Source organism: Amphiprion ocellaris, chromosome 9 (assembly GCF_022539595.1).
Source record: "Amphiprion ocellaris isolate individual 3 ecotype Okinawa chromosome 9, ASM2253959v1, whole genome shotgun sequence".
NCBI lineage: Eukaryota > Metazoa > Chordata > Actinopteri > Pomacentridae > Amphiprion > Amphiprion ocellaris.
Window position 1 is genome coordinate 5,259,188 of NC_072774.1, and position 13,927 is coordinate 5,273,114.

The 13,927-nt window shown below is 39.6% G+C and overlaps 1 protein-coding gene across 1 annotated transcript in view; it reads left to right on the forward strand.

Annotated features, from left to right (window-relative positions):
- msh5 (mutS homolog 5) overlaps window positions 1-13,927 on the forward strand; it is a 16,065-nt gene continuing 2,138 nt past the window's right edge. The window contains exons 1-21 of the mRNA XM_023262572.3: window positions 1-156; window positions 230-353; window positions 483-563; window positions 860-913; window positions 1,019-1,140; window positions 1,260-1,369; window positions 1,655-1,690; window positions 1,866-1,948; window positions 2,030-2,075; window positions 2,981-3,119; window positions 3,208-3,270; window positions 3,358-3,486; window positions 5,026-5,098; window positions 5,184-5,293; window positions 5,468-5,548; window positions 5,635-5,722; window positions 5,805-5,872; window positions 8,075-8,193; window positions 9,913-10,039; window positions 11,608-11,757; window positions 11,982-12,056. Of these exons, the coding sequence (XP_023118340.2) occupies window positions 61-156; window positions 230-353; window positions 483-563; window positions 860-913; window positions 1,019-1,140; window positions 1,260-1,369; window positions 1,655-1,690; window positions 1,866-1,948; window positions 2,030-2,075; window positions 2,981-3,119; window positions 3,208-3,270; window positions 3,358-3,486; window positions 5,026-5,098; window positions 5,184-5,293; window positions 5,468-5,548; window positions 5,635-5,722; window positions 5,805-5,872; window positions 8,075-8,193; window positions 9,913-10,039; window positions 11,608-11,757; window positions 11,982-12,056 (1,974 nt within the window). The 5' untranslated portion in view covers window positions 1-60. The remainder of the gene's footprint in view (window positions 157-229; window positions 354-482; window positions 564-859; window positions 914-1,018; window positions 1,141-1,259; window positions 1,370-1,654; window positions 1,691-1,865; window positions 1,949-2,029; window positions 2,076-2,980; window positions 3,120-3,207; window positions 3,271-3,357; window positions 3,487-5,025; window positions 5,099-5,183; window positions 5,294-5,467; window positions 5,549-5,634; window positions 5,723-5,804; window positions 5,873-8,074; window positions 8,194-9,912; window positions 10,040-11,607; window positions 11,758-11,981; window positions 12,057-13,927) is intronic.

A 13,927-nucleotide genomic window follows, 5' to 3' on the forward strand; every position in this document is an offset into this window, starting at 1 on the left:
TTGACTTATATTCAGCAGGTCACCAGAAACACAACTGGTCCTTCACTGAATCAACTCTTCATGGCTGCAGCTCTGGAAGATCTGAGAGGTGGAGGGATGGGTTTTGGTCCCCCTGGCTTGAATGGTGATGAAGAAGAGGAGGAAGACTCGCCTGCAGTAAGCTCAGATGGTCACCAGCAAAGTGATAGATATTTCAGACTACTGTTTTTACATGAGTATACATTTCCAGGTTTTACTGAGTGTTGTGGTTCAGCATGGGCAGGTGGGCCTCTGCTTCTACGACAGTGCAGACTCATCTCTGCACTACATGGTGGACACTCCTGATAACCATGAGCTCCACTTGCTGACCAGAGGTAAACAGTACAATATCAGTATCATCTTTGGACAGACTTTAATTGATGGCTTTTTAAGTATTGAATGGGTTAAATACTAATTTAAGGTATTTTCTGTGAATAAACATCTTGCTTTTTCCTGTTCTTCAGTCATTCAGGAGGTCAGTCCTCACGTAATCATCACCAGTGCAAAGCAGGAGCGCTGCATGACTCGGTACCTGCAGGAACTTGGTGAGCTCTAGGAGACATAAAACATCCTAACAAGGAGAAGGGAAAGCAGAAAACTGGGTCTAAGTTTTGTTTATATGTGTTATAGAACATGTGGTTTCTGGGTCAGGAATGAAATGAGATAAGGAATGTCTGAGGCTGTAGCCGCTGCGATGAGGAGGGAGAGTGACTGTATTACTGTACTACGTCACTGTTGCACTGCCTGCTCTACGTGCCTTTTTAATTGCCCCCTGGGGACAAATACAGTTTTCTGAATCTAGTGAATTATCGTGAAACCAGTCCTCTCTGTTGTATTCCAGGTCAAAACCCACACTACAAACCAGAGGTGGTCACTTATCCTTATGTTGACTTTGGTAAACAGATGCCCAAGCATAATTATCATCTCTTGGTCACTTGCTAGACAGAATTTTTGCCCCGGAAATTGCATGATTTTCCACAATCTTGCTCCAATTTTGCAGGTTTGGAGGTCGGAAAGCAGAGGCTGCTCTCTGCCAATCTGCCTTTCCTGCCTTCCTGCATTTCAGACAGAGACAGAATGTCCTACCTCTCCTCCTGCATCTCCTTTGACTCGCCCCTGATGGTGAGAAAGCTGTCTGCGTATCATCCCATCCATCAGTCAGTGGTTCAGCCAGAGCTGATCACGAACTGTCCATCATTTTCTGGGGTTTTTATATTTTTTATCTGTGTGTGTTTGGTTAGCTGAGGGCAGTGGGCGCTCTGCTGAAATGTCTGGACAGGAGGAGAGTGGGAGTGGAGCTGGAAGACAGCAGTGTTGGAGTTCCGATCCTGCAGTTTCACGCCTACACACTGTGAGATTGTATTTGTACATGCACACACACACGCATACACACATACATGGGGCTGTGATTACACATTTTCAATAATGAGGACCTTTAAAGACAATGACGAGGGATTTCTTGCTCCTCTGTGTTTAACTACACAGTTTTTTAACGGCAGTGACATGAATCTGTGGCACTTTATTTTCATAGTATATCTACGGTCTCTCTGCCTGCAAACCAAACCTGCGTCGTGTCATTCAGAAGTTTTCATGAATGAAAAGTTTTTGAAATTTGCATTGTTTCCTCCCAACATAGTAAAGGTGTGGTGTGCATTGACCGAGACACCTACAGGTAAGCATGCTTAGTCAAACATGTCCCTAAATCGCTATCGCTGAAATGTCTTATTTATTGTACTTTGTTGCAACAATTACACAGAGAATGCTGCTGTTTGGAACATTTTAGATCAAGTTATGCTTGTAAAAGAACACTCATAGGACATGTTAAAAGGGTTTAGGGTTTTTTCCAGTGTGCTACAGATCTTCAAATCAGAACTCCATCCATCAGTGTACAAGCTGCAGTCAGGGGAAAAGGAAGGCCTCAGTCTTTATGGTACGCAGCACTTCAGGATATTACAACCCTTTGTGATCTATCGGTGTTTACATGAATACTTGTTCTTTTTGTGCATTGCAGGGATACTGAACCGCTGCAGGTGCAAGTTTGGCTCCAAGCTTCTGCGGTGCGTAACAACTCTCATTCTGGTTACACAAAATAAAACTAAATAAGGGGCCTAAGAGAATTTCAGGCTTCCCTTCAACAGGATCCAGTAGAACTAAACCAATGTGCAAAATGTATAGAGTCAGTATAGGGAATTGATGTCAGATACTACTAGTAATGCCACAAATCACCACCACTGCTTTTGGTTATATAACATCCAAAAGTGGTCCAATATCACATTAAAGACACCAATGTGATGTATAATCATCTGGTTAAAGCCATCATGTAAAACAACTAACTTTATAGAGGTATAGAAGTATTTATTGCTGCAATATCTTGGAGCATAAGAAACAAACTTTACCAAAGCAACAAAAACTAAATAGCTAGAGTTTTTCTTTTGTTTGTCACTGGAAAAGTTTGCACACTGCTACTTGCATCTATGAAAACTGGCACTCCAACTAGCAATTATTTCCACTTGTGATTAATCTGTAGATTATTTTCTCAATTAACTGATTATTATTTGGTCTATTAAATGTCAGAAAATGGTAAAAATGTTGATCAGTGTTTCCCAAATCCCAAGATGACAAATGTCTTGTTTTTTCTCCAAAGTTAGTCCATTTACTGTTATAGAGGATGGAAAGAAACCCAAAAATATTCTCATTTAAGAAGCTGCAATCCCAGAAATGTGGCTTTTTTCTTATAAAGTGACTCAAACTTATTGTTAGTCAAAATAGTTTAACAGCTCTAAAGGCACCAAGATGAATGTCTCAGTTTTTCCAATATAATTATTCATCTTTTCTTGGAAATTATTGTATTGTGGTTTAAATCTGCATTATACTAAAAGTAATAATGCATATTGATGTAAAACTATCATATCACTGTAGTATTTGTTTTATAGAAGTCCTGTAATTGTGTCTCTTTTGTCAGTTTGTGGTTTTTGCGGCCGACACAGGACCTGGCAGTGTTACACCGGAGACAAGAAGTGATTCGTTTCTTCACGTCGCCTCGTAATTCGGAAGTCCTGACCACCCTGCAGTCCTCGTTACGCAACATCAGGAACATACCGGTAACAAGTGGACCCATTACTTTCATTTTTCCATTACCTCATGTTGTCTCCTCCACCTCAGGTCAGTTTACATGTCTGTGTTTGCTAGACTCTTCTACGCCGGATGTCGCTGTCTAACACCAAAGCGACTGACTGGCAGAGCATCTACAAGGTTGAAACTGCAGCACGGTGTTACTATACGAACATTTTCCTTCCGTGTGGCGCATTCTATTGAATGTTGACAAAATGTGTTTGTCAGACGGTGTACAGCGCAGTGTGTATCAGGGACACAGTGCGACATCTGCCTCAGTCCATTCAGCTGTTTCGTGATATCAGTGAAGGGTTCTCCGATGACCTGCACTACATCGCCTCCCTCATCAGCCGAGTGGTGATTTGTGTCCCCAAAAAAACTACACATAATATATACAATTAGCCACCAGATTATTCATACCCGTGCCAAACTTTGATTCAAAGTTACGTTTTTTACACTAGTAGGTTTCTTCTGCCTGGAAAGAAACCAGGCATTAACAAGTGACAAAAGGCAGTAAGACAATGTCTAGAGATGTGACGCATACATTTTAACAATTTCTATGTTGTTGTTTTTTTTTCATTTTTGCTAAAAATGCCAAAATGAGTAATCAGTGTCAAAGTCTTTCTTTTCCTCCACATCAGTAGTTCTAGTGTCTAACAGTGTTTCTGCAGGTCTCCACTGGGATTTAGTTCCTCCAAGTGTCCATCTCCAGCTCTTTGAAGGCTTCCTCTCCATCACTCTGCTCTTCACTTCCTCCACACATTCTGGATGGATTCAGGTCTGGACTCTGGCTGGGACGCTCCAACATCTTCTCATTGTTTTCTCTTCATCACTTCTTCACCACGTCGGCTCCATGTTTCACATCATTGTCTTGTTGGAAGCTCCAATGCTGCCCAAGGAGCAGTTTTTCTGCAGACTTCCTGATGTTCTCCTCCACAATCTCCATGTTTCCTCTTTTCTCATGATGCCGTTTCCTTCAGACATGACTTGTAACTGAGCAGTAAGTGAGTAGAGAAGTGCTGCAGGTCCAGCTGAGCTTTAGTGTGTCTGTCTTGGAGAAGTGGAGTCCTCCTTGGTCTGATCCATGGAGACCAGCCTTGTTCTTGGTCTGATGGAGTGTCTAATGGACATGTTGCTACCAGAACTGCTCACATTCATCAGGATGCTCTTGGTGCTGATCCTTGGATTCTTCTTGTCCTCTACCATTCTTCCAGTGCAGGGCTCACATCTGTCTTCCTAGCAGCCCTTTGACATGTTTCACAGTGTGGAACTCCTTGGACTTTTTCATGATGCCTCAAACTGTGGACACTGGACCTTGAAAACACTTGAATATCCCTTTATCGATGTTGAACGTCTTGTGAGCAGCAACAATGTGCAACTGGAGGTCCTCACGAGGCGTCTTATTTTCAGTCTTGACTAGTAACTGACTAGAGAACTACTGCATCATCTGTTCTCAGTTTATAGGGGATTAGAACACCCTAGAACATGGTAGAATTTACCAATACCAGTGGAAATGGTATACAAGCTGCATTTCTATAAAAAAAAAAAAAAAACTGAAAATATCAAGGGTAATGAGAAGTTAATTGAATATTGAACATGGGATTTTTTGCAAAAATGTAACAAAACATAGAAATTGTTAGAAGTTAACATTAATTAGTCTCTACCACAATGTCTTACTATATTTTGTCACTTATTTTTGAAATTTCCATTCAGAAGAAACCTATTGGTGAATGTTTTTTTACTGTTATGTCAACATTTGGCACGACTATGAATAATTTAGGACTTAAATGTAAACATTCATTGAGATTATCTGTCTTTTGTTTGGCAGTCCTTTGTGTAAAACCGTGCTTGTAATAATTGTGTTAAGGATTAATGAAACAATATCTCTGGTTTGAGGTGGATTTTGAAACCAGTTTAGCAGAGAACCGCTTCACCATCAAACCCAACGTGGATCCTGCTATTGATGAGAGTGAGTGCAGTGAAGTGACTGTTGAAGTTATTAACCCTGTAACCTTTATGTGCTCAGCTCATAGTGACACTCTTTCCTCCATCAGAGAAGAGGAAGATGATGGGACTCTCAGACTTCCTCACAGATGTTGCCAGAAGAGAGCTTGAATATCTGGACCCTCGAATCCCCTCTTGCTGTGTCATCTACATCCCTTTGGTCTTATTTTTACTTCTACACTACCAGCTGACATCGAGCCTTCCCAAAACTACATTTTTAGATATTCATGTTCCACATACACTCTATCATTTCTTGGATTTCTGCTATCAGATTGTGAAAATAGTTTTTCTGGAACGCCAGTGGCTTTATCTGAGTGTTTAACTCTCCTTACAGATTGGATTCCTGCTCTCTCTGCCTCGGCTTCCCAGCATGCTGGAGAAAGAGGATTTTGAGATAGAGGGGCTTGATTTCATGGTGTGTTTATGCCCTTGTCTGATAGCAAAATTGCTCATGTGCCTTTCTAATCTGCATTATCTGTGTGTTTATTCCCTCTGTACTAGTTTCTGTCAGAAGATCGACTGCATTATCGCAGCCAGAGAACCAGGGAGCTAGATGACCTCCTGGGCGACTTGCACTGTGACATAAGAGGTTAAAAAAGGCAAAACTGACATTTTAACTGATATTTTATAATTCTAAACTGTGACTTACGAGATATTTTCCTGTTTCTCAGACATGGAGACAGCAGTGATGACACAGTTGCAGAGCGCGATCCTCGAGAGAAGCTCCTCCCTCTATAAGGTTTGTGTGCATCACTGTTCATGTCCTCTTTTTAGTGTTTGAAGCAAAACTCTGTCACTCTGAGAGCACTATTGCTGGCCTTCAAAGTAAAGCTTTTAGTGTGTGTAGGAGGATATTGTTGTGACTGACTAAGCATTTCCTCTCATTGGACTTAGTTGCTCATTTTGATTATGAAACAAACCTACTACAAGCTCTTTTGTCTCTTGATAGATGAGTGGTATATTGTAACTGCAGATAATATCGATGTTTTGGAGAGCAGAATGAGCATTAAAGTCAGAAGATGCATTATTGTGTTTACACTTTTACATGTTGTTAGAGTCTGCCAGATAACTAACAGCAGTTAAAATACTCGAAATGAGGCACTGAGCTTCATTAAAGATTTAAGTTTTATACCTTGTTAAGGAGTCCACATAATGTTTTTTTTTTTACTGTGCTCTTTTGTGGAAAATTGCTGCAACTTTTTAAAAACCACCTTGCCGAGTCTTTTGTAAATATAATATTGCATACAAAATGGAGAATAACAGAAGGAACAGCTTTTATATTTAAAGAAAACTGAAGAATTTCTATAAACAGGTCAGTTATACATAGTTGTGTATGTTTGACTCCATGGACAGTTTTCCATACCATGTAAGAACTGCAGAGTCCAACTTTCCAAAACCCTCTTAGAGATGAAAACGTATCTCCTTAGATGGCCTTCAAGCCTTTTCCTTTTCGACCGCTATTCTTGGAACTTTATGTAACCTGCACACAGACATGCTGAGCTAGTCGAGAGTTGCTCCACTGGCATTAACTCGGAAACAAAAATGCAACAACATCAAATAAACAAATGGATAATTAACATAGAAATAAAAGATGTCCTGAGAGCTTACAACTGAGTTTGTTTTCACAGCTAGAAAACACATCATTAGCAAAATAAGCAGTCAACACCACAGCTGAGCATTTTCTACCTCAAAACTGCAGTGTACCAATGAAAACATGTTTTTTTTGTCAAGTAATAGCGGAGCCAGGATCACTGATATAAATGCTAGTATCAATACTTTTATAATTAAAAATGCTAATGAGAGAAATCTGTAAAAACTTATGGCTGCATTTTATTAGGCTACTTCTAAATGTCTTTTAATTAACACCAAATAATTTGCAATATGTGAGCCTTTTTTAAAACACATTATTACTGGTGAACAACAGCAGTTAATTATCTGAATTTTATGACTTAAGATCACTGCACACCTGCAAACAACAGCTACAGACAGCAACTTCTGCAGAATGAAGAAGAGTTTTTTGTAGTCGACCTTTTAAGCATAGAAATATGTTTGTGTGCTTCTGGTCTCACTCTTTTTGCATGGTTTGGACTACAGCTTAGTTCCAATTAAGACAAATCTTAAGGGACAGGTTCCCATTTTTGAAGACTGCTAAAGACTCCCCAAGTTTTTACTTTAACATGTCCGCTTGGTGTTTTTTATATGGTTAAAGACACAGGATCAATGAGAAAAGCAGCATATCGGCCAAGTATTTCCACAGTGAAGCTGCGTTTTACCAATGATGGGCTCAGAAACATAAATTCAGACTTCCAGGGTTTCATGTGTAACAAAATTCAGGAACCAATCCTGTCAAATTGTGGGGTAGAGCTTTCTGTGTCATTATTTTTCTTCAGAATCTCTTTTCAGTTTAACCTATATGACTAAAAGAAAAAAGAAAAAAAAACATGTTTGAGCAATCTTGTAGGTGAGCTGGTATGCTCAAGCTATAGCAAGTCCGTGAACAGAAACAGCAACAGTTTAGAGTAACATCTAAGCAATTTTAAGGCAGGAAAAGATTATTTTCATGAAAAAACCTTCTTAATATGTAACTTTGATGCACCAGAGATGATTTTTTTATGGGTAAAATCAATAACCAGAGAGGGACTTTAAGGTACCAAACTTATTAACTTTATGAAAGCAATACTTCTTCCCAAACCTCTCTTTGGAGAATTAAACACTCACAGTCATCCACACTCGCTGTTTCATTGTTTTAATAAAAAAAGATCTTAAACCACAGTGACGTGATTTCTTTGTCGCCGGTCTAAAGTATGTTTAAATAGACAGCATTTGTCTAAATTTTCAACAGTTTAAGCAATTGCAGGTAGGCAGATCTACTGCAAACATGTTTTTGTAAGGAGATTAACTGTTTTCAGCATGTTGATTGTGTTTAATGTGTGCTTTGTAGGTTCTGGATCTCACTGCTGAGCTGGACTGTCTGATGGCCATGAGCACCGCCTCCCAGGAGTACAGCTACACCTCACCTAAGCTGGCCAACCACAGGAAGATAACAATCACACAGGGCAGGTATTTGCTTACACACTAGATGGAAATTATTATTGCAGTTCCAGATTTCTTAGTGCTTCAGTAAAAGAAAACTGGGCTTCTTGAGGATGTTTCAGCTTCTTCTGAAAGGGTTCTTCAGTTCTAACTTACTGATGAGGATTCACAGGTATTTATCATCTCCTCCAAGACACACATGACATAACGTGTGAATGCTGGTGAAACTGTCTATGGAAGGATGTCAGGACTGCATTATAACTACCTGATAAGTGTTGTTGTAGGCCACCTCTTCTGTTTAGAGATGGTTGTTCCAGATTAACATGGATGGATTGCTTCATTCCTGTCTCAAACATTTTGTCTTCTCTGTCTATGTGCATATGAATTTTGGGGGTGAGAATAAATACCTGGGACTCCCCAACAGTCAGGTAGAACCAAGGAAGCCTCTAGGATGAAAGGTGAAAGATCTTGCAACAGAGTTTTCCAAGCGGACTCCTGTAGGCTAGAAAAGCAGTATAATAACAACAACTATGCATCAGTGGTGTCTGCAAGGTTGTATAATCAGGGCTTAATACAGTCAGGAGATCCCTCCCCAGGCAGTTTCATCACCATTTGTACATTTAACCACATATCCCCAGGCAGTTTAACCACAGTTAAGCTCTTTAGCCACCCATCCCCAGGCAGTTTTCCACCATTAACACCTTGAGTCATCCCTTCCCAGGCAGTTTACCACACTTCACGCCTAATTCATCCCTCTCCAGGGAGATTTACCACCATTAACACCTGATTCATCCCTCTCCAGGCAGATTTACCCCCATTAACAGCTGATTCATCCCTCTCCAGGCAGATTTTCCACAATTCCAACCTTGAGTCATCCTCCCATGCAGTCCCACCACAATTCACACTTGATCCACCCACCCCCAGGCAATTTTACCACCATTTGTACCTTCAGTCGTCCTCTTCCAGGCAGTTTTACCACTATCAAGACATTGAGTTTGTCCCCCTCCAGGCAATTTTAACAACATCCAACACCTAATTCGTCCCTTTCCGGGCAGTTTCGCCATCATTTGCACCTTGAGTCATCCCTCTCCAGGCAATTTTACCACACTTTACACCTTGCTCCACCCATCATTAGACAGGTTTACCACCATTCAGACCTTAACACCCTCATCCCCCGGCAGTTTTACCATTATCAACACACTGAGTCACCCTGCTCCAGGCGATTTTACCACCCTTAACATCTAAATCATCCCCTTCCAGGCAGTTTTGCCACCATTCACACTTGATCCACCCATCGCCAGGCAGTTCTACGACCATTAACACCTTGAGTCTCCCTTTACAGGCAATTTTATCACTATCAACACATTGAACCAAACCCCTCCAGGCCGTCCTATCATCGCTGACACCTAATTCATCCCTCTCTAGGCAGTTTTACCACCAATTTGTACCTTGACCCATCAATCTCCAGGCAGTTTTACCACCGTTTACACCTTAAGCCACCTATCCCTAGGTAGTTTCACAACTATCAACACCTTGCATAGTCTGAGTCTTGGGTCATTAACCAACCATGAGACATATAATTTTGAGATGATATGAGAACTAGTAACTCAGACTCCTCACCAGTTAGAACTGAGAAAGAAGAGTGAAACCTTAAAAAAGCAAAATCTTTGAAAAGAAGTCCAATTTCCTTTTACCAGAGAATCTGAAGTACAAGACTGTACATTTCTGTATTTGATGTTTCTTCAGACACCCACTGTTGGAGCTGTGTTCTCCTGTATTTGTGGCCAACTCCTTCCACAGCTCTGAGTCAGAAGGCAGGGTCAAGATCATCACTGGCCCCAACTCCTCTGGAAAAAGCATCTACCTCAAACAGGTACAACATTCTTATACAAGTTTGACCATTTCAGTAACAGATACAGTTAAAAAATATCATTCCTTTATGCCAGTTTGCTGCCAAACAGTGACACTGCTCAGAGGTATCTATTTTTGTAAGTGTACACGCATCACTCATCTTCCTCTTTACCTGAAGTGGGCTCATCACTGATGCTTGGGTGGGTTTTGGGCCATGTTTGCTCTTCTTTTGGTACACCAAGGGATGGCGAGCACCTACAGCAAAACTATCAGAGAGCTCTAACTCTCTGATCCCACTTCAATAAAAAGTCCTGCACCTCTATGGAAACAACACAAACATGGCTAGAAATAGAGACAACTCAGAAATGTCTTGTACTGCACGCATGACCCAGTTATAATGCTGCAAATAATAAAAAAGAAAAAAAAACAAGTTGAATTTGTTTAATTAACAAAAATGGAAAAATCCTGGAATCAATATGTCTAACGTTTTTTGATTTTTACACAAATTTTACAAATACTGGCAAAAAGTGGTGACTATAAATTCTATATATTTTACTATTAACATTTTTAATTTATTTCTATAGTTGTCTTATCTTTGTTTTGTTTATACACAGCCTGCAGTTCAGCCAAACTCTCTCAAAAATTATAGCTGACTCACTAATGAATTTGCAGTTGCACCAGGGAGTGCAGAATTTTTAGTTTTTTACAGAATCTGGTTAAAGTCAATCCTTTATTTTTTGCTATTTTTTTAAAAAATGTGACATAGAATGAAGTGAATGTTATGAAATCTTGTGATTCTAAGTTTAGATTTGTTTTGTATTTTTTATGAAACTGCGCAAAAACACATTATTGGTGTCCATGGATCATAAGAAAGTTAAAAATCCACCAAATTCTTTCTGTTTTTGCAGTTTCTGGTTCTGATCATGGTGTCATGGTGTCTACCAGTTGGTTTTTAGTGGTGGTTAGTGGGAGCAAGTGGGGCAAAAATAAATCTGCATAATTTCACATAGTTGATATTTAACATCTGTTTTGAAGTGCAAGGTGAGGCATTTTTATTAGCGCATTTCATACATAGGAGTAGCTCTATGTGCTTTACATAGGAACAAAAATAATCCCAAGAATTAATACATACAATTTAAAATGAAATAAAACCTGATTATGAATGCTATAAATACAAAAAAAATAGAAAATATGAATGCAGCAGAAAGGAATAATTTGTATTAAAATGAGTAAACAGCACAAACAGGGCAGATAAAAGATCTCTCCCATGAACACATGAAAAAGGAAAGTTTTTAACCTGGATTTGAAAATATCAATGTTTGGTGCTGACCTCAGTTCCCTTGGTAGCTTGTTCAAAGTACAAGATTTATATTTTCCCTTTTGAAACTATTTTACTTCATTGTTAGAAGAAGCCTTGAACGTGTAATTTACAGCTTCATCAGAAAAACATTCGGAGCGCTGTAGTAGCAATAGAGTGACAGTAAAGTTTCTGAATGAGATGGTGTTTATTGTACAGAGTTTTGACCTCTAGGCTGCTGATGAGAACCACTGATTTAACATTTTACCATCTTTCTGTTCTGTTTTTGTCAGGTAGGTCTGATTGTATTCATGGCTCTGATTGGCTCAGACGTTCCAGCAAAGGAGGCAGAGATCGGCCTGGTGGACGGGATCTTCACCCGCATGCAGAGCAGAGAGTCGGTGTCAGTGGGCCTCAGCACCTTCATGATAGACCTCAACCAGGTACCACACACACACATTGTTGTGCATAAACAGCTCTGTGCGTGTGCGTCAGTGTGTGTAGGTGTACAAATAAAATATATGAACTGCTGTCCTCTTGCTCCACTCCTACTCTCCACCTGTCGAGAAATTTTTTTTAAAGCAACTGCAGCCCACAATCGTCACACACACACATAAAGAATACAACAACACAGTGTAGTATAACCGTTTGTGTCTCTCTCCTCCAGATGGCCCAGGCTCTGAACAGCAGTACTGGCAACTCATTAGTCCTCATCGATGAATTTGGAAAAGGAACTAACACAGTAAGAAGAAACTGTTCCAGCACTTTGTGAATTGAATACATATGTAAACGCATAACAAGGGCTCACAGTGTCAATAATGTGATGCACCTGAAACTAGTCCCAACTGATATTGTTCAGTTCAGAGCAGCAGCACGAACAGATTCTCAGTTCAGCCCAACACGTGTCACCTATTACTAAGGAAATAGCAGCAGCTGTTCAGACCTACAGATATAGAGGCGTCAGTGTGCGCCACCTACAGGCAACTTTTGAGTCTTACGCAACTATCAGGCAAAGAGTACATCTGTAATATATGCTTTTCATGCACTGAATTATTTATAACATTTCCATGTGTTGATTTATAGTGAATTCCTACTTAACCGCTGGGAATGATGTGAAGAAGTGACAAAACATGACAGTGTGTTAGAGATGTGATGATAGATTTGAATGATAGATTTGAATTATTTGTAAAATTTCCACTTAGTTGCTGCTTACAAAACATTTAAAGGCTATAAAGTCATATCAAAGTGTTGTCATGATCCACAAAGAGGAACAAAATCCCAGCAGAGACATACAGAGAGACTGTTTGGTTGATGTGGAATAAAATTAAGGCTCTGATGCAGATTATTTACATGATTTTTGACATATTTTAGCAGAAATCTAGCAAAAACATAGTTACAGTCTATCATTACTGCCTCCACCACTGTCTCTTACGGTCTTTTGTGGCTTGTTTATGTAATTTCCAGTCAGAAGAAACCTATAGGTCGAATATAAAATTCATAATAAGTCTAAATTTGACATGTGTATGAATAATGTGGGGCTTAACTGTATGCATATTTATATAGCTTTCGTCAGCGGGGCATATGGGACTTAATACTGAGAAGAGTAGAAGCTCTGAGTTCATCCATCTCTGTCTGCCAGGTTACTCTGGAGAGGGACAGAGGAGGTCCAAACCAATTATATTTTTCTAAAGAACAAACAGAAATGTGGGAGTTAGAAAGGACAAGAAACAATAAGAGAGCATCACTCATGTAAAATGTTCCAGCTTTGCATAGTTCATACATGTAAAAAACACCACAATTAGTATTGCAATGAGGAGTTACAACTCAAATGTGCAGCTCTCCTCAGCCTTACAGAGCTTTATAACAAGTTTCAGATGATTTTTAAACAGTCTCGCCACAACTGCACTGTTTCGGTTTACTCTCGCTGCTTTCATGGCGTCATTTTCAGCCACACCAGGCAGCTGATATGTATTACTAGCTGGTGAACATAATGGAACATTTATCAACTAAACAGTCAGATATTTCCCTCCAGAGTTGGTAGAGACCAAAATCAGAGCTAGGAGAGAGCGAATATTAGATATTACCCAAATAAATGTTCCTCCGTTGCTGCCAGATATGGAAATAAGCAACAGCAGGTGGTGATTTTTCATTGTTTCTTGTTGCTGCTGCACACAAGTGGCCAAAATTATTATTTTTTGTAAACATACCATAAGAAAGAAAGCTGCACAACTCTACCTGCAGGCAGCACAAAAGCAAGAAGTGATCCTTTTGTTGCATGTCTTTCCCCACATTTTCTGACTCTCTACACAGTCAAAAATTATCACGAAAAGGTCTGCTGATCCTTGCTGTTGGTGCTTTTACTTTGTTTTCTTGTAGATTATTCAAGTTGGCATGTGTAGACGTGGTCAGACATTGAAAACGCACAAATAAAGTGTCAAAGTAAACATACAGACTTTTTAATTACTCTTTTGCTAATTATAAAATAGCTACATTTTATCTGGTTTACCTGAACATAGATTACATCATTACCGTCATTAAGTAATTTGCAATGATGATGTAAGTCACCTCAAACATTAACATCAATTATTGTTTCTTATTTCTCTTTACTGTCCT